Raw genomic sequence first — 19,462 nt, 5'->3', positions numbered from 1 at the left:
CTGCTGCACGGGAGTGTGTGGGGACGGGGTGCTGAGCTACACAGGGACGAGTCCCCGAAAGCTGCTGCTGGGCCTGCAGCAAGCACTGGCCTCACACCCCCCGCCCCCCGTCTTGCACACTTCAGTCCCAAAAGACATCCGACGCTGGGTATTCTTTGGGAATCTCTTGGAAGCTTTCTGTCCCGGGATACGCACATGCCAAGGCTGGCCTGTGGGCAAACTTTGCTTCTCCCCCAGCTCTAGCACTGACCTCCAACTGGAACCAGGCTCCACTTCCCAGACCTGTCCCTACAGAGGTGGTGGCTCCAGGTGCAGGACCCAGGGATCCACCGAGGGCAGATGGAGAACCGAGACTTGCCCTCGCAGAGACACCAGGCCAGCTGGGTACTGGCCAGCACACTGGGCAGATCGGATCTCCGTGCCTGCAGGACCCCCAGCCCCAGGCACTGATGTCCCACCCCCTCAGCCAGAACCTCCACCTCCACGTGCACCTGTACCTGCTCGGGCTCTGGCAGGAGAACCCGAGGCAGAGGAGGAGTCACCGCCTCGGCAGGGAGAGCCTGCCCTGGCTCCCGCGCAACACCCAGACGCCCACGATGACTCACCCACCCCTGCAGGGAGAACGAGCCCCCGCTCTGGACAGACACCCAGAGCCCTTGCCGGAAACACCACGTCCAGGGGAGCGGTCGGCTCTGCAGCCTCCATCCCTGTCTGCTCACCGTGGACGCCGGCAACTCGGTCTGCCCCCAGGGGACATGGAGTTCCTTTCCCCTGAACTGCTTTGCATTTGGTTTGTTTCCACCTTTCTGGTGATGTTTTCTTTTTTGTATGGTTTCCTGTATTTTTGTTGGTTAAGTTGGGATTCGTAAACTTTCTCATCATTGTTGCAATTTGGGAACACTGTTGTGTAACTCTGGTGATACTGTGTTACCATCACCACTTGGTAGTTTCAGACCCGTTTGATCTTTATGCCCCACCCCCCAACAAAGCCTGGATTCAAGGCAAGCACGCCCTGTTCATCCCTTCCCCCGATCCTGAACACAATTTCATCTTTTCTTTGTGCATTCCTTCCTATATTCTTGGTGTCCCCAATCAATGACTCTCCGTGAAATGACTGAAGCAGTGTTTTTCGGACTCTCCACCTACTGTAAGACTCCATTGGAGAGTTCTCATTTTTATGTCATTTGAACTAGCCTTTGATATCTGAAAGGACGGTGTACGTCCTTTCAAGATACCATGTGCCAAACGAAGCCCTTTTGGCCACTGCCATCATTATCTCCAGGCAGGCATTGCTGTTTCAAGGGTGACATCTCCGCCAGAAGGCAGAGGCTGAGCTCGTCTTGTTGCACCAGCTCCCAAAAGAAGCCAAGAAAGGGAGCTGGAACAACAAACCACCCCAACGCCCAGGAAAGCGTTCTTCATGACAGAAGGCTAGAAAATGACCCAACATCCTTGTGGCCCAGAACCCCTCTAGAAAATCACTGTTCCATAAAAAAGAGAAACACATGGGAAGTTCCAAGGAGAGGCAATGCCCATGGCCAGTGTACTTTAGAGACGGCCTGAGCGCTCCGGGGAAGACACGCACCGACGGAACCCCTTGGGAAACAGCAGGGATTCTCCTCACCGTCGTAAGGGTTTCCTCTGGGGACAACCTGCCCTGGGCACCACATGAGGGAGCAGACCGGCTTCTCTTCCTCTGCCCCCACACCATTCACTCATGAAGGCAGCTCAGGTGTTCTCATGCCCTGCCTGCCTGCCTGCCTGGCTCATCCGTGAGCTGTGACCACCTCCAGGGCAGGACTCCACCTTCTCCTCTCTGTGTACCGTGCATCTGCACACAGTGGGCTTTCAGAACCTTAGACTTGAGCCATTCCCACTCAAGCCAGAACCCTCCCCAGGAAGGAAAACAGCTGTGGAGTCATTTTGGCCCCAGCACTGGTTCCGAAACCCTGGCGGCTCCTACAGCCTCTACGGCGTGAAGAGGGAGGTCCCTTTTGACAGAGCTTTCCGGCTCTCAGATCTAAGCTGTTGTTTCACTGTCAGCTGTGTCTCTTCCGTTGCAGCCAGGTGGGCCACGCTGCTCCAAAGGAGCTCACAAGCTGAGTTTCAAGGGAGGACAGGGATGGCTACAACGTGCTGCAAACTGAGTGAGGGTCCCCACAATCCTCAGCAAAGGTCTGTGGTGTGCAAGTGGGGAGTAGAGGGCCCCCAAGTTCCAAAGGAAGGGAGGTACTCGGGAGCTAAAGCCCTTGGCTGCTGTGGTAGCAGCTGCAGATGGCAGCTCGTCCACAGTGCACTTCGAATGAGGTCATATGAGCGGGACTCTGGAAATGGCTCCGAAATCGAGAGAAAGGGGTCAGGGTATGTGGGAAGCCGGCGGGGGTGGGGGGTGGATGAAGGAAGGTGTCCCTCCTCTCTCCAGTGCAATTTGGTTTGGTGAGTCTCAAAGCTACCAGATGGCACTTCCCAAGTCAGGCCCCCACAGGAATCAGGGTGGGCTGCGTGCCTCGGCCCCTGCCACAGGGACAAGCCACACCAGTGGCCTCCCTGAGCTCCAATGGCCGGATCTGGGGGTTCTGTCTGGGTGCACACCTCCTTGCTGTGGCCAAGTTCCCCCCTTCTCTGAGCACCAGCTTCATCCTCTCGAATGAGGACATCGAATGCTACCTTGGCACGTTACTCTCTTCATCCTGTGAAGACTCATTAGGCTTATCCTACAATTACTAGCTGGCCCGAAGAGATATCTCCTGAATCCAGATTAAGCTGGAGTCTCCCAGGCTCATCTGGCATGTCTTCCCTGAAGTCTGCCAAAACCCACACCATTGCATTTCCAGGGACTCCCCTTAGCCAGCTGGGCAGAAAACCCAGCATGCTTCAAACAAGCTGACAGACAAGCGGGAGAGGACTCACGGGCAGAAGGTTTCCCTCAGGTCTCGGGTGGAGCTCTGGGACCACAGCAGCAACGGGCCATCCCAGCCCCTGGGCTCAGCAGCGCCCTCATTCTCAGGCCGGCGGCTCTGCCCTGAGGGGAGCGGGAAGGTCACCAACTGCCGCAGGCGGACCTCACGCCCCTCCCACTGCTGGAGCCTGACCTCCCCCGGCCCCACCCCTTCCCCTACCCCAGCAGGACGACAGCTCGTCTTCCCCTGGCTTCCAACGTCAGGCCCGGCCCTGGGCCCCGATTGGGCACTGCCCCAGCCCGGAGCCAATCACAGTGGCCAGGGAGGTGGAACGCACCGATTGGCCAGGGCCAGGTCATGTGACCATACTCCCCAGGAAACTCAAATATTACCAAGGTTCCCTAAGAAACCAATGAACAAAATTATCCAGTAAAGGCAAACCGTACTTTTTAATGAGGCCAATGTCACAGAAAAAAAAAAAAAAAGCTTCACCATGAACTGCTCAAGGAAGCTAGTAAATAAACTTTCAGAAAAGTTTAGTAGTTTTTTTTTTTTTTTTTAATAGGGTGACGGAGAGCTATACCTTTCCCGTCTATGTGAATTTAGGTTTAAACTAGATTTCCCTTGGCTGTTATATAAGACAAAAAAACCCACATCACCCCCTTTCACTCACCCCCACCCCCCAAAAGTGTTTTAATGTATTGAATTTTTCTGTCCTCAGTTGTGTCTGATTCACGGCAACCCACGAACTCTACACAGCCAGGCTCTTCCGTCCATGGAATTCAGGGCAATTTTTTCTGTCCCAGTCAATGCCCACCCTGGGTGATCCAAAGGCAAGGGCTCAGAGGCCCCTGAGAGACTAACTCCTTTCAGCTGAGCACAGAGCTGGCTCCTCACTGGGATGCCTGTGGCCTGGGGCTCCCAGAGGGGAGAGCAGCACTCGCCCCACCGTGTGGTCACTGCTGGAAGTGCAGGCTGCTCCTCACTCCCCCTTGACAGTGTCCCTGACGGCAGAACAGTGTGAATCGAATCAAGGTGGTAATGCAAACTCCAATGCAACCAAACTCCCCACAAGGTCTCCAAAACCACTCAGGAACAGGGAATTGGAAACTGCAGGGGATGACATGAATGGAGATGGAGACTTGACACCTTACACCGAGTTCACTTCCACTTATCCCTAGACAAACTTTCCGTGAAAACTTGTCACCAATCTAGAAGAACAATGAGCAGAAACCGGACACGTGCTTTGAGTCTTCACACACAAAACTAAAAGGCAGTCCACAAAAAAACCCAGAGAATACAGTGGACTTGGCAAAATCAAAGATATCTACTGTGGGAAAGACCTCATGACAAAAGCAAAAGACAGGTCATACATCGCCAGACGAATGAGTGGAAACACAAAGCTTATCAAGGATGCGTCTCCAAACAGACAAAGAACACCAACACAACAAGCCTGTGAAAACTAGGGAAAGGTCTGAAGGGACACCAGACTGAGGAAGACACACACAGAGGATCCCGGATGATGTCCAGCACTGAGGGCCTGAAGAAACAACAGTCTAGTTGCACCCCCTCAGGCCTGTGTGACCGTGGATGAGGCCTCTGTTTCCCGGTGGCTCTGAGAGATGGACAGGGAGGAAGGGGAAGAGAAGTCACTTGCATTTCTAATACTCACAGCAAAGTCTTCCAATGAGAAGGGAATTATCACCCCCACTGACAATGCCATGCACTGAAGTGATATCCACGAGTCCATCTAACCCAGAAGGGAAGGATGCACCTGTTCTCACAAAACGGCGAGAGATGGAAGAAGGAAGATCAAGCCCACACCAATCACTGGAGAGAGAAGCTGTGCTCAGGGCTTGAAAAATTCCTATTGGTAAAATGATGTCACAGCCCCACAAGGCAATCCACAGCTTCGATGCTATTCCTCCCAAAATGCCAATGCATTTTCGCACCGAACAAAGAATTGCAAAAGGGGTTACGGAAACAGAAAAGAGCCTAAATTGTCAATACAATCCGACGAAAAGGCCCCGATACGGACATCCAAGGTTGTGTGAAAGGAAATTAGACGACCAAACTAGGATCCTCAGGAGAGTATCGGAGAAGGCAATGGCGACCCACTCCAGTACTCTTGCCTGGAAAATGCCCTGGACGGAGGAGCCTGGTAGGCTGCAGGCCATGGGGTCGCGCAGAGTCTGACACGACTGAAGTGACTTAGCAGCAGCAGTGGCAGCGGCAGGACAGTATGCTATTGGGAATACAACAACACACACAGATCCAGATCGATGGAATAAAGTTGAGGGTCCAGAAACAAACCCCAGCATCCATCGTCAACTCATCTCTGACACAGAAGGGGAGATTATCCAAATGGGAACAAGAAAGCCTCTTCAATCAATGTCCATGGGAAACCCAGACAGCTACATCTGAAGAACGCTATTGGTTTGGATCTCAGACCACCTCAATATTGGGGAAAAACCTCACCCTAAAGACTGATGTCATGAGATAGCTAGAAAGAAGCGTAGGTCAAAGGCTCCTTAACATCAGAGTCTCCTTGCCATTTGCTGGGCGGAGGTAGAAATGGGTCTCTTCAATTAAGGGAAAGAGGTACACGAAGTACACCAATGGGTTTCCATCCAATGGAACCTCTTCACAACAGAGAAGCTAAGCATTCACAAATGCAAAAGATAGGAAACGGAACACGAGAGACTCCTTCCAAGTGGTGTATCTGAGAAGGGGTTCATATGGAAAGAGACGAAGAATGCACAGCACTCAGATTCCAAGAAACACCACCACCACCCTTGACCCTTCCCCTATGACCAACTCCGACCTGAAGCCTTTCTCTCCCTCTAACCTATCCCTAAAACATAACCCTCATCTAATCATATACATGTGGAATTCCTAGCATCCATCCATTCACACACGAGAGAGAAAGAGGAAGACACAGAGGGAATTGAGAAAGGAAAAGAGAGGGACACAGCCAGAGAGAGACACAGAACCAAAGAGAGGAAAGGAGTCGATGGTCCAGACTTTTCCTCAATCTGTCTCGAAGGTAGAAGCAATGACAGCGCCCATCCACCCCAGAAGGGGGAAAAGGACGGAAGGTTTGCAGAGGAAAAGACAAGAACGCAGGGAGCCATTAGAAGCTCAGCCACCCGCAGAAGCCGAGCTGGGACACTTGAACAGAATCTCAATGGAAACAGGACCAGAAAGTTGGCTACTCTTTTCTACAAGAGAGGGAGACCTTCGAGTCTTCCTTTCGGTCCTCCAACTTGGATGCGGGGTCTCAAAACAGTCAGGAGGGGGAGTGCCTTTTCCTGGGTACCACGGCACATCCAGGCCTCGTTCTGCCCCATTCTGTGCTATGTCAGCCCTGGATGGAATCTTTCTTTCTGAAGTCTCAGCGCACGAGCTCCACGTGATATCGGCCCCAGGTGGAAAGGCATGGAGCTGCTCGTAGGCCGACAGACCTAGGAAGCAGATGGGAGAATGACCCCCACTCTGCAGATGGAGAGACTGGGGAAACCCTGAGGGGCATATGCTTGTCCAGGGCCACACCACTTATGAGAAGAAGGAGCCTGGTCTGAGAGCAGCAGGGCCCTCGGAGCTCAGGCCCTGGCTGCACCCAGGCCTCCCCAGGGCTGTGGGCTGGGCTGTGTGGGCGTCTCTGTGCCTGCACATGGCCTAAGGGGGGTGGTCGAGCAGTCAGAAACCCAGAGATTCCCTTGGGAAGTTTTGGGGAAGGGACCTCAGCACGAACCCCAGGCGATGATGTCACCTGCCGGCAACAGAACCCAACAGAACCCGCAACCCGGGTATCCAGGCCTCCAGAGCGGAGAGGAGCCCCCAGCCAGATCACTTGCTGCCAGGATGTTCTGCTGTTTGCCCATGCCCAGAGGCCGGGGCCTCAGGAGAGCTCACAGGCAGTGTGCGTGGGCACCCTGTCGACGTTGGCTCAGGACACCCCCGAGAGGCCTCTGGCCGTTTGCCCGGAGAAACAGAAAGGTAACACGGGGAGCCCCAGGCCGGGCCAGGCCACCTCGCCCATGCCACCCGGAAACACCGGGTCCTTTGCCTGTGTGTGTGGATGTGGGTTTCTCGGGGTGTGTCTCCCTCAAGGAAGCCCAGGCGGATGTGGGGTCAGAAGCCTGCGGACAAGTTGTGTCCACACCCCAGGGGAGAGCAGGCTGGGCCCGATGGGGAGTGTGCGGGCAGCGGCAGCCGCCCAGGCTGACCTCACACCCACAGGTGGGTCTCTTTCCTCCCGGGTGGGGATCTGAGCAGACACACGTCTCTGACCCTTCTGGGAAGAGAAGTTCGAGCAGGCAGAAGCAGCGGTTCCACTGGCCAGGCCCAGCTTGGAAAACTCCCAGCATGGCTGGCTGACGGTCACTGTCGTTGCAGAGCTTCCCACGTGATGAGGCCGAGGACGGGGACACCCCATCCACCTCCCGGAGGGAGGGGTCGGAGCACCACCCCCCCGCCCGTGAGGCCCAGTGCAGGCTCCAGGTGAGCGTGCCCACGGAGGCATCAGCCCCACCGGGGGAGAAGAGGAGGCGGGGAAGGCCTGCTGCAGAGACACCGCCTAGGATACACCCGCCGGCCCAGTCTGAGGCTGCCACGGAGCTCAGCACACCCGGCTCCGACCCAGAGTCCCGAGAACCCCGGCCTCTGAGGCAGCAGGAGGACCTGGAGCCCAGCACGCCAGAGCACAGAGGTGAGGACGCTGGGGCTGCTGCACGGGAGTGTGTGGGGACGGGGTGCTGAGCTACACAGTGACGAGTCCCCGAAAGCTGCTGCTGGGCCTGCAGCAAGCACTGGCCTCACACCCCCCGCCCCCCGTCTTGCACACTTCAGTCCCAAAAGACATCCGACGCTGGGTATTCTTTGGGAATCTCTTGGAAGCTTTCTGTCCCGGGATACGCACATGCCAAGGCTGGCCTGTGGGCAAACTTTGCTTCTCCCCCAGCTCTAGCACTGACCTCCAACTGGAACCAGGCTCCACTTCCCAGACCTGTCCCTACAGAGGTGGTGGCTCCAGGTGCAGGACCCAGGGATCCACCGAGGGCAGATGGAGAACCGAGACTTGCCCTCGCAGAGACACCAGGCCAGCTGGGTACTGGCCAGCACACTGGGCAGATCGGATCTCCGTGCCTGCAGGACCCCCAGCCCCAGGCACTGATGTCCCACCCCCTCAGCCAGAACCTCCACCTCCACGTGCACCTGTACCTGCTCGGGCTCTGGCAGGAGAACCCGAGGCAGAGGAGGAGTCACCGCCTCGGCAGGGAGAGCCTGCCCTGGCTCCCGCGCAACACCCAGACGCCCACGATGACTCACCCACCCCTGCAGGGAGAACGAGCCCCCGCTCTGGACAGACACCCAGAGCCCTTGCCGGAAACACCACGTCCAGGGGAGCGGTCGGCTCTGCAGCCTCCATCCCTGTCTGCTCACCGTGGACGCCGGCAACTCGGTCTGCCCCCAGGGGACATGGAGTTCCTTTCCCCTGAACTGCTTTGCATTTGGTTTGTTTCCACCTTTCTGGTGATGTTTTCTTTTTTGTATGGTTTCCTGTATTTTTGTTGGTTAAGTTGGGATTCGTAAACTTTCTCATCATTGTTGCAATTTGGGAACACTGTTGTGTAACTCTGGTGATACTGTGTTACCATCACCACTTGGTAGTTTCAGACCCGTTTGATCTTTATGCCCCACCCCCCAACAAAGCCTGGATTCAAGGCAAGCACGCCCTGTTCATCCCTTCCCCCGATCCTGAACACAATTTCATCTTTTCTTTGTGCATTCCTTCCTATATTCTTGGTGTCCCCAATCAATGACTCTCCATGAAATGACTGAAGCAGTGTTTTTCGGACTCTCCACCTACTGTAAGACTCCATTGGAGAGTTCTCATTTTTATGTCATTTGAACTAGCCTTTGATATCTGAAAGGACGGTGTACGTCCTTTCAAGATACCATGTGCCAAACGAAGCCCTTTTGGCCACTGCCATCATTATCTCCAGGCAGGCATTGCTGTTTCAAGGGTGACATCTCCGCCAGAAGGCAGAGGCTGAGCTCGTCTTGTTGCACCAGCTCCCAAAAGAAGCCAAGAAAGGGAGCTGGAACAACAAACCACCCCAACGCCCAGGAAAGCGTTCTTCATGACAGAAGGCTAGAAAATGACCCAACATCCTTGTGGCCCAGAACCCCTCTAGAAAATCACTGTTCCATAAAAAAGAAACACATGGGAAGTTCCAAGGAGAGGCAATGCCCATGGCCAGTGTACTTTAGAGACGGCCTGAGCGCTCCGGGGAAGACACGCACCGACGGAACCCCTTGGGAAACAGCAGGGATTCTCCTCACCGTCGTAAGGGTTTCCTCTGGGGACAACCTGCCCTGGGCACCACATGAGGGAGCAGACCGGCTTCTCTTCCTCTGCCCCCACACCATTCACTCATGAAGGCAGCTCAGGTGTTCTCATGCCCTGCCTGCCTGCCTGCCTGGCTCATCCGTGAGCTGTGACCACCTCCAGGGCAGGACTCCACCTTCTCCTCTCTGTGTACCGTGCATCTGCACACAGTGGGCTTTCAGAACCTTAGACTTGAGCCATTCCCACTCAAGCCAGAACCCTCCCCAGGAAGGAAAACAGCTGTGGAGTCATTTTGGCCCCAGCACTGGTTCCGAAACCCTGGCGGCTCCTACAGCCTCTACGGCGTGAAGAGGGAGGTCCCTTTTGACAGAGCTTTCCGGCTCTCAGATCTAAGCTGTTGTTTCACTGTCAGCTGTGTCTCTTCCGTTGCAGCCAGGTGGGCCACGCTGCTCCAAAGGAGCTCACAAGCTGAGTTTCAAGGGAGGACAGGGATGGCTACAACGTGCTGCAAACTGAGTGAGGGTCCCCACAATCCTCAGCAAAGGTCTGTGGTGTGCAAGTGGGGAGTAGAGGGCCCCCAAGTTCCAAAGGAAGGGAGGTACTCGGGAGCTAAAGCCCTTGGCTGCTGTGGTAGCAGCTGCAGATGGCAGCTCGTCCACAGTGCACTTCGAATGAGGTCATATGAGCGGGACTCTGGAAATGGCTCCGAAATCGAGAGAAAGGGGTCAGGGTATGTGGGAAGCCGGCGGGGGTGGGGGGCGGATGAAGGAAGGTGTCCCTCCTCTCTCCAGTGCAATTTGGTTTGGTGAGTCTCAAAGCTACCAGATGGCACTTCCCAAGTCAGGCCCCCACAGGAATCAGGGTGGGCTGCGTGCCTCGGCCCCTGCCACAGGGACAAGCCACACCAGTGGCCTCCCTGAGCTCCAATGGCCGGATCTGGGGGTTCTGTCTGGGTGCACACCTCCTTGCTGTGGCCAAGTTCCCCCCTTCTCTGAGCACCAGCTTCATCCTCTCGAATGAGGACATCGAATGCTACCTTGGCACGTTACTCTCTTCATCCTGTGAAGACTCATTAGGCTTATCCTACAATTACTAGCTGGCCCGAAGAGATATCTCCTGAATCCAGATTAAGCTGGAGTCTCCCAGGCTCATCTGGCATGTCTTCCCTGAAGTCTGCCAAAACCCACACCATTGCATTTCCAGGGACTCCCCTTAGCCAGCTGGGCAGAAAACCCAACATGCTTCAAACAAGCTGACAGACAAGCGGAAGAGGACTCACGGGCAGAAGGTTTCCCTCAGGTCTCGGGTGGAGCTCTGGGACCACAGCAGCAACGGGCCATCCCAGCCCCTGGGCTCAACAGCGCCCTCATTCTCAGGCCGGCGGCTCTGCCCTGAGGGGAGCGGGAAGGTCACCAACTGCCGCAGGCGGACCTCACGCCCCTCCCACTGCTGGAGCCTGACCTCCCCCGGCCCCACCCCTTCCCCTACCCCAGCAGGACGACAGCTCGTCTTCCCCTGGCTTCCAACGTCAGGCCCGGCCCTGGGCCCCGATTGGGCACTGCCCCAGCCCGGAGCTAATCACAGTGGCCAGGGAGGTGGAACGCACCGATTGGCCAGGGCCAGGTCATGTGACCATACTCCCCAGGAAACTCAAATATTACCAAGGTTCCCTAAGAAACCAATGAACAAAATTATCCAGTAAAGGCAAACCGTACTTTTTAATGAGGCCAATGTCACAGAAAAAAAAAAAAAAAAAAGCTTCACCATGAACTGCTCAAGGAAGCTACTAAATAAACTTTCAGAAAAGTTTAGTAGTTTTTTTTTTTTTTTTTAATAGGGTGACGGAGAGCTATACCTTTCCCGTCTATGTGAATTTAGGTTTAAACTAGATTTCCCTTGGCTGTTATATAAGACAAAAAAACCCACATCACCCCCTTTCACTCACCCCCACCCCCCAAAAGTGTTTTAATGTATTGAATTTTTCTGTCCTCAGTTGTGTCTGATTCACGGCAACCCACGAACTCTACACAGCCAGGCTCTTCCGTCCATGGAATTCAGGGCAATTTTTTCTGTCCCAGTCAATGCCCACCCTGGGTGATCCAAAGGCAAGGGCTCAGAGGCCCCTGAGAGACTAACTCCTTTCAGCTGAGCACAGAGCTGGCTCCTCACTGGGATGCCTGTGGCCTGGGGCTCCCAGAGGGGAGAGTAGCACTCGCCCCACCGTGTGGTCACTGCTGGAAGTGCAGGCTGCTCCTCACTCCCCCTTGACAGTGTCCCTGACGGCAGAACAGTGTGAATCGAATCAAGGTGGTAATGCAAACTCCAATGCAACCAAACTCCCCACAAGGTCTCCAAAACCACTCAGGAACAGGGAATTGGAAACTGCAGGGGATGACATGAATGGAGATGGAGACTTGACACCTTACACCGAGTTCACTTCCACTTATCCCTAGACAAACTTTCCGTGAAAACTTGTCACCAATCTAGAAGAACAATGAGCAGAAACCGGACACGTGCTTTGAGTCTTCACACACAAAACTAAAAGGCAGTCCACAAAAAAACCCAGAGAATACAGTGGACTTGGCAAAATCAAAGATATCTACTGTGGGAAAGACCTCATGACAAAAGCAAAAGACAGGTCATACATCGCCAGACGAATGAGTGGAAACACAAAGCTTATCAAGGATGCGTCTCCAAACAGACAAAGAACACCAACACAACAAGCCTGTGAAAACTAGGGAAAGGTCTGAAGGGACACCAGACTGAGGAAGACACACACAGAGGATCCCGGATGATGTCCAGCACTGAGGGCCTGAAGAAACAACAGTCTAGTTGCACCCCCTCAGGCCTGTGTGACCGTGGATGAGGCCTCTGTTTCCCGGTGGCTCTGAGAGATGGACAGGGAGGAAGGGGAAGAGAAGTCACTTGCATTTCTAATACTCACAGCAAAGTCTTCCAATGAGAAGGGAATTATCACCCCCACTGACAATGCCATGCACTGAAGTGATATCCACGAGTCCATCTAACCCAGAAGGGAAGGATGCACCTGTTCTCACAAAACGGCGAGAGATGGAAGAAGGAAGATCAAGCCCACACCAATCACTGGAGAGAGAAGCTGTGCTCAGGGCTTGAAAAATTCCTATTGGTAAAATGATGTCACAGCCCCACAAGGCAATCCACAGCTTCGATGCTATTCCTCCCAAAATGCCAATGCATTTTCGCACCGAACAAAGAATTGCAAAAGGGGTTACGGAAACAGAAAAGAGCCTAAATTGTCAATACAATCCGACGAAAAGGCCCCGATACGGACATCCAAGGTTGTGTGAAAGGAAATTAGACGACCAAACTAGGATCCTCAGGAGAGTATCGGAGAAGGCAATGGCGACTCACTCCAGTACTCTTGCCTGGAAAATGCCCTGGACGGAGGAGCCTGGTAGGCTGCAGGCCATGGGGTCGCGCAGAGTCTGACACGACTGAAGTGACTTAGCAGCAGCAGCGGCAGCGGCAGGACAGTATGCTATTGGGAATACAACAACACAAACAGATCCAGATCGATGGAATAAAGTTGAGGGTCCAGAAACAAACCCCAGCATCCATCGTCAACTCATCTCTGACACAGAAGGGGAGATTATCCAAATGGGAACAAGAAAGCCTCTTCAATCAATGTCCATGGGAAACCCAGACAGCTACATCTGAAGAACGCTATTGGTTTGGATCTCAGACCACCTCAATATTGGGGAAAAACCTCACCCTAAAGACTGATGTCATGAGATAGCTAGAAAGAAGCGTAGGTCAAAGGCTCCTTAACATCAGAGTCTCCTTGCCATTTGCTGGGCGGAGGTAGAAATGGGTCTCTTCAATTAAGGGAAAGAGGTACACGAAGTACACCAATGGGTTTCCATCCAATGGAACCTCTTCACAACAGAGAAGCTAAGCATTCACAAATGCAAAAGATAGGAAACGGAACACGAGAGACTCCTTCCAAGTGGTGTATCTGAGAAGGGGTTCATATGGAAAGAGACGAAGAATGCACAGCACTCAGATTCCAAGAAACACCACCACCACCCTTGACCCTTCCCCTATGACCAACTCCGACCTGAAGCCTTTCTCTCCCTCTAACCTATCCCTAAAACATAACCCTCATCTAATCATATACATGTGGAATTCCTAGCATCCATCCATTCACACACGAGAGAGAAAGAGGAAGACACAGAGGGAATTGAGAAAGGAAAAGAGAGGGACACAGCCAGAGAGAGACACAGAACCAAAGAGAGGAAAGGAGTCGATGGTCCAGACTTTTCCTCAATCTATCTCGAAGGTAGAAGCAATGACAGCGCCCATCCACCCCAGAAGGGGGAAAAGGACGGAAGGTTTGCAGAGGAAAAGACAAGAACGCAGGGAGCCATTAGAAGCTCAGCCACCCGCAGAAGCCGAGCTGGGACACTTGAACAGAATCTCAATGGAAACAGGACCAGAAAGTTGGCTACTCTTTTCTACAAGAGAGGGAGACCTTCGAGTCTTCCTTTCGGTCCTCCAACTTGGATGCGGGGTCTCAAAACAGTCAGGAGGGGGAGTGCCTTTTCCTGGGTACCACGGCACATCCAGGCCTCGTTCTGCCCCATTCTGTGCTATGTCAGCCCTGGATGGAATCTTTCTTTCTGAAGTCTCAGCGCACGAGCTCCACGTGATATCGGCCCCAGGTGGAAAGGCATGGAGCTGCTCGTAGGCCGACAGACCTAGGAAGCAGATGGGAGAATGACCCCCACTCTGCAGATGGAGAGACTGGGGAAACCCTGAGGGGCATATGCTTGTCCAGGGCCACACCACTTATGAGAAGAAGGAGCCTGGTCTGAGAGCAGCAGGGCCCTCGGAGCTCAGGCCCTGGCTGCACCCAGGCCTCCCCAGGGCTGTGGGCTGGGCTGTGTGGGCGTCTCTGTGCCTGCACATGGCCTAAGGGGGGTGGTCGAGCAGTCAGAAACCCAGAGATTCCCTTGGGAAGTTTTGGGGAAGGGACCTCAGCACGAACCCCAGGCGATGATGTCACCTGCCGGCAACAGAACCCAACAGAACCCGCAACCCGGGTATCCAGGCCTCCAGAGCGGAGAGGAGCCCCCAGCCAGATCACTTGCTGCCAGGATGTTCTGCTGTTTGCCCATGCCCAGAGGCCGGGGCCTCAGGAGAGCTCACAGGCAGTGTGCGTGGGCACCCTGTCGACGTTGGCTCAGGACACCCCCGAGAGGCCTCTGGCCGTTTGCCCGGAGAAACAGAAAGGTAACACGGGGAGCCCCAGGCCGGGCCAGGCCACCTCGCCCATGCCACCCGGAAACACCGGGTCCTTTGCCTGTGTGTGTGGATGCGGGTTTCTCGGGGTGTGTCTCCCTCAAGGAAGCCCAGGCGGATGTGGGGTCAGAAGCCTGCGGACAAGTTGTGTCCACACCCCAGGGGAGAGCAGGCTGGGCCCGATGGGGAGTGTGCGGGCAGCGGCGGCCGCCCAGGCTGACCTCACACCCACAGGTGGGTCTCTTTCCTCCCGGGTGGGGATCTGAGCAGACACACGTCTCTGACCCTTCTGGGAAGAGAAGTTCGAGCAGGCAGAAGCAGCGGTTCCACTGGCCAGGCCCAGCTTGGAAAACTCCCAGCATGGCTGGCTGACGGTCACTGTCGTTGCAGAGCTTCCCACGTGATGAGGCCGAGGACGGGGACACCCCATCCACCTCCCGGAGGGAGGGGTCGGAGCACCACCCCCCCGCCCCTGAGGCCCAGTGCAGGCTCCAGGTGAGCGTGCCCACGGAGGCATCAGCCCCACCGGGGGAGAAGAGGAGGCGGGGAAGGCCTGCTGCAGAGACACCGCCTAGGATACACCCGCCGGCCCAGTCTGAGGCTGCCACGGAGCTCAGCACACCCGGCTCCGACCCAGAGTCCCGAGAACCCCGGCCTCTGAGGCAGCAGGAGGACCTGGAGCCCAGCACGCCAGAGCACAGAGGTGAGGACGCTGGGGCTGCTGCACGGGAGTGTGTGGGGACGGGGTGCTGAGCTACACAGGGACGAGTCCCCGAAAGCTGCTGCTGGGCCTGCAGCAAGCACTGGCCTCACACCCCCCGCCCCCCGTCTTGCACACTTCAGTCCCAAAAGACATCCGACGCTGGGTATTCTTTGGGAATCTCTTGGAAGCTTTCTGTCCCGGGATACGCACATGCCAAGGCTGGCCTGTGGGCAAACTTTGCTTCTCCCCCAGCTCTAGCACTGACCTCCAACTGGAACCAGGCTCCACTTCCCAGACCTGTCCCTACAGAGGTGGTGGCTCCAGGTGCAGGACCCAGGGATCCACCGAGGGCAGATGGAGAACCGAGACTTGCCCTCGCAGAGACACCAGGCCAGCTGGGTACTGGCCAGCACACTGGGCAGATCGGATCTCCGTGCCTGCAGGACCCCCAGCCCCAGGCACTGATGTCCCACCCCCTCAGCCAGAACCTCCACCTCCACGTGCACCTGTACCTGCTCGGGCTCTGGCAGGAGAACCCGAGGCAGAGGAGGAGTCACCGCCTCGGCAGGGAGAGCCTGCCCTGGCTCCCGCGCAACACCCAGACGCCCACGATGACTCACCCACCCCTGCAGGGAGAACGAGCCCCCGCTCTGGACAGACACCCAGAGCCCTTGCCGGAAACACCACGTCCAGGGGAGCGGTCGGCTCTGCAGCCTCCATCCCTGTCTGCTCACCGTGGACGCCGGCAACTCGGTCTGCCCCCAGGGGACATGGAGTTCCTTTCCCCTGAACTGCTTTGCATTTGGTTTGTTTCCACCTTTCTGGTGATGTTTTCTTTTTTGTATGGTTTCCTGTATTTTTGTTGGTTAAGTTGGGATTCGTAAACTTTCTCATCATTGTTGCAATTTGGGAACACTGTTGTGTAACTCTGGTGATACTGTGTTACCATCACCACTTGGTAGTTTCAGACCCGTTTGATCTTTATGCCCCACCCCCCAACAAAGCCTGGATTCAAGGCAAGCACGCCCTGTTCATCCCTTCCCCCGATCCTGAACACAATTTCATCTTTTCTTTGTGCATTCCTTCCTATATTCTTGGTGTCCCCAATCAATGACTCTCCGTGAAATGACTGAAGCAGTGTTTTTCGGACTCTCCACCTACTGTAAGACTCCATTGGAGAGTTCTCATTTTTATGTCATTTGAACTAGCCTTTGATATCTGAAAGGACGGTGTACGTCCTTTCAAGATACCATGTGCCAAACGAAGCCCTTTTGGCCACTGCCATCATTATCTCCAGGCAGGCATTGCTGTTTCAAGGGTGACATCTCCACCAGAAGGCAGAGGCTGAGCTCGTCTTGTTGCACCAGCTCCCAAAAGAAGCCAAGAAAGGGAGCTGGAACAACAAACCACCCCAACGCCCAGGAAAGCGTTCTTCATGACAGAAGGCTAGAAAATGACCCAACATCCTTGTGGCCCAGAACCCCTCTAGAAAATCACTGTTCCATAAAAAAGAGAAACACATGGGAAGTTCCAAGGAGAGGCAATGCCCATGGCCAGTGTACTTTAGAGACGGCCTGAGCGCTCCGGGGAAGACACGCACCGACGGAACCCCTTGGGAAACAGCAGGGATTCTCCTCACCGTCGTAAGGGTTTCCTCTGGGGACAACCTGCCCTGGGCACCACATGAGGGAGCAGACCGGCTTCTCTTCCTCTGCCCCCACACCATTCACTCATGAAGGCAGCTCAGGTGTTCTCATGCCCTGCCTGCCTGCCTGCCTGGCTCATCCGTGAGCTGTGACCACCTCCAGGGCAGGACTCCACCTTCTCCTCTCTGTGTACCGTGCATCTGCACACAGTGGGCTTTCAGAACCTTAGACTTGAGCCATTCCCACTCAAGCCAGAACCCTCCCCAGGAAGGAAAACAGCTGTGGAGTCATTTTGGCCCCAGCACTGGTTCCGAAACCCTGGCGGCTCCTACAGCCTCTACGGCGTGAAGAGGGAGGTCCCTTTTGACAGAGCTTTCCGGCTCTCAGATCTAAGCTGTTGTTTCACTGTCAGCTGTGTCTCTTCCGTTGCAGCCAGGTGGGCCACGCTGCTCCAAAGGAGCTCACAAGCTGAGTTTCAAGGGAGGACAGGGATGGCTACAACGTGCTGCAAACTGAGTGAGGGTCCCCACAATCCTCAGCAAAGGTCTGTGGTGTGCAAGTGGGGAGTAGAGGGCCCCCAAGTTCCAAAGGAAGGGAGGTACTCGGGAGCTAAAGCCCTTGGCTGCTGTGGTAGCAGCTGCAGATGGCAGCTCGTCCACAGTGCACTTCGAATGAGGTCATATGAGCGGGACTCTGGAAATGGCTCCGAAATCGAGAGAAAGGGGTCAGGGTATGTGGGAAGCCGGCGGGGGTGGGGGGTGGATGAAGGAAGGTGTCCCTCCTCTCTCCAGTGCAATTTGGTTTGGTGAGTCTCAAAGCTACCAGATGGCACTTCCCAAGTCAGGCCCCCACAGGAATCAGGGTGGGCTGCGTGCCTCGGCCCCTGCCACAGGGACAAGCCACACCAGTGGCCTCCCTGAGCTCCAATGGCCGGATCTGGGGGTTCTGTCTGGGTGCACACCTCCTTGCTGTGGCCAAGTTCCCCCCTTCTCTGAGCACCAGCTTCATCCTCTCGAATGAGGACATCGAATGCTACCTTGGCACGTTACTCTCTTCATCCTGTGAAGACTCATTAGGCTTATCCTACAATTACTAGCTGGCCCGAAGAGATATCTCCTGAATCCAGATTAAGCTGGAGTCTCCCAGGCTCATCTGGCATGTCTTCCCTGAAGTCTGCCAAAACCCACACCATTGCATTTCCAGGGACTCCCCTTAGCCAGCTGGGCAGAAAACCCAGCATGCTTCAAACAAGCTGACAGACAAGCGGGAGAGGACTCACGGGCAGAAGGTTTCCCTCAGGTCTCGGGTGGAGCTCTGGGACCACAGCAGCAACGGGCCATCCCAGCCCCTGGGCTCAGCAGCGCCCTCATTCTCAGGCCGGCGGCTCTGCCCTGAGGGGAGCGGGAAGGTCACCAACTGCCGCAGGCGGACCTCACGCCCCTCCCACTGCTGGAGCCTGACCTCCCCCGGCCCCACCCCTTCCCCTACCCCAGCAGGACGACAGCTCGTCTTCCCCTGGCTTCCAACGTCAGGCCCGGCCCTGGGCCCCGATTGGGCACTGCCCCAGCCCGGAGCCAATCACAGTGGCCAGGGAGGTGGAACGCACCGATTGGCCAGGGCCAGGTCATGTGACCATACTCCCCAGGAAACTCAAATATTACCAAGGTTCCCTAAGAAACCAATGAACAAAATTATCCAGTAAAGGCAAACCGTACTTTTTAATGAGGCCAATGTCACAGAAAAAAAAAAAAAAAAGCTTCACCATGAACTGCTCAAGGAAGCTAGTAAATAAACTTTCAGAAAAGTTTAGTAGTTTTTTTTTTTTTTTAATAGGGTGACGGAGAGCTATACCTTTCCCGTCTATGTGAATTTAGGTTTAAACTAGATTTCCCTTGGCTGTTATATAAGACAAAAAAACCCACATCACCCCCTTTCACTCACCCCCACCCCCCAAAAGTGTTTTAATGTATTGAATTTTTCTGTCCTCAGTTGTGTCTGATTCACGGCAACCCACGAACTCTACACAGCCAGGCTCTTCCGTCCATGGAATTCAGGGCAATTTTTTCTGTCCCAGTCAATGCCCACCCTGGGTGATCCAAAGGCAAGGGCTCAGAGGCCCCTGAGAGACTAACCCCTTTCAGCTGAGCACAGAGCTGGCTCCTCACTGGGATGCCTGTGGCCTGGGGCTCCCAGAGGGGAGAGCAGCACTCGCCCCACCGTGTGGTCACTGCTGGAAGTGCAGGCTGCTCCTCACTCCCCCTTGACAGTGTCCCTGACGGCAGAACAGTGTGAATCGAATCAAGGTGGTAATGCAAACTCCAATGCAACCAAACTCCCCACAAGGTCTCCAAAACCACTCAGGAACAGGGAATTGGAAACTGCAGGGGATGACATGAATGGAGATGGAGACTTGACACCTTACACCGAGTTCACTTCCACTTATCCCTAGACAAACTTTCCGTGAAAACTTGTCACCAATCTAGAAGAACAATGAGCAGAAACCGGACACGTGCTTTGAGTCTTCACACACAAAACTAAAAGGCAGTCCACAAAAAAACCCAGAGAATACAGTGGACTT

General features: G+C 54.9%; 1 protein-coding gene and 1 long non-coding RNA gene across 2 annotated transcripts; one reads left to right on the top strand and one right to left on the bottom strand.

The window, feature by feature from the left end:
• Positions 1 to 815: 815 nt before the first annotated feature.
• LOC145534187 (uncharacterized) lies at positions 816 to 18,275 on the bottom strand. Its single transcript, XR_014074324.1, has 3 exons — positions 18,164 to 18,275; positions 10,535 to 10,646; positions 816 to 3,022 (listed from the first exon to the last, which is right to left on the bottom strand). It is a non-coding gene; the product is annotated as an uncharacterized LOC145534187 (long non-coding RNA).
• Positions 4,544 to 11,012, top strand: LOC145533879 (uncharacterized). Its single transcript, XM_081561224.1, has 3 exons — positions 4,544 to 6,899; positions 7,299 to 7,611; positions 7,864 to 11,012. The coding sequence occupies exons 1-3, from the start codon at positions 6,663 to 6,665 to the stop codon at positions 8,493 to 8,495; spliced, it is 1,182 nt and encodes a 393-aa protein (XP_081417350.1). The 5' UTR covers positions 4,544 to 6,662; the 3' UTR covers positions 8,496 to 11,012.
• Positions 18,276 to 19,462: the final 1,187 nt, after the last annotated feature.

Source organism: Giraffa tippelskirchi, chromosome 14, assembly GCF_054371585.1.
Source record: "Giraffa tippelskirchi isolate mGirTip1 chromosome 14, T2T-mGirTip1v1.2.pri, whole genome shotgun sequence".
Classification (NCBI taxonomy): Eukaryota; Metazoa; Chordata; class Mammalia; order Artiodactyla; family Giraffidae; genus Giraffa; species Giraffa tippelskirchi.
This window is presented reverse-complemented; position numbering and strand designations above follow the sequence as displayed.

Excerpts from the sequence above, each read along its gene's own strand:
- LOC145533879 (XM_081561224.1), top strand. The coding sequence starts at position 6,663 with ATGATGTCACCTGCCGGCAACAGAACCCAACAGAACCCGCAACCCGGG. Across the intron at positions 6,900-7,298 it reads TTGCCCGGAGAAACAGAAAG|AGCTTCCCACGTGATGAGGC; the intron begins GTAACACGGGGA and ends CTGTCGTTGCAG. Across the intron at positions 7,612-7,863 it reads CAGCACGCCAGAGCACAGAG|CTCTAGCACTGACCTCCAAC; the intron begins GTGAGGACGCTG and ends CTTCTCCCCCAG.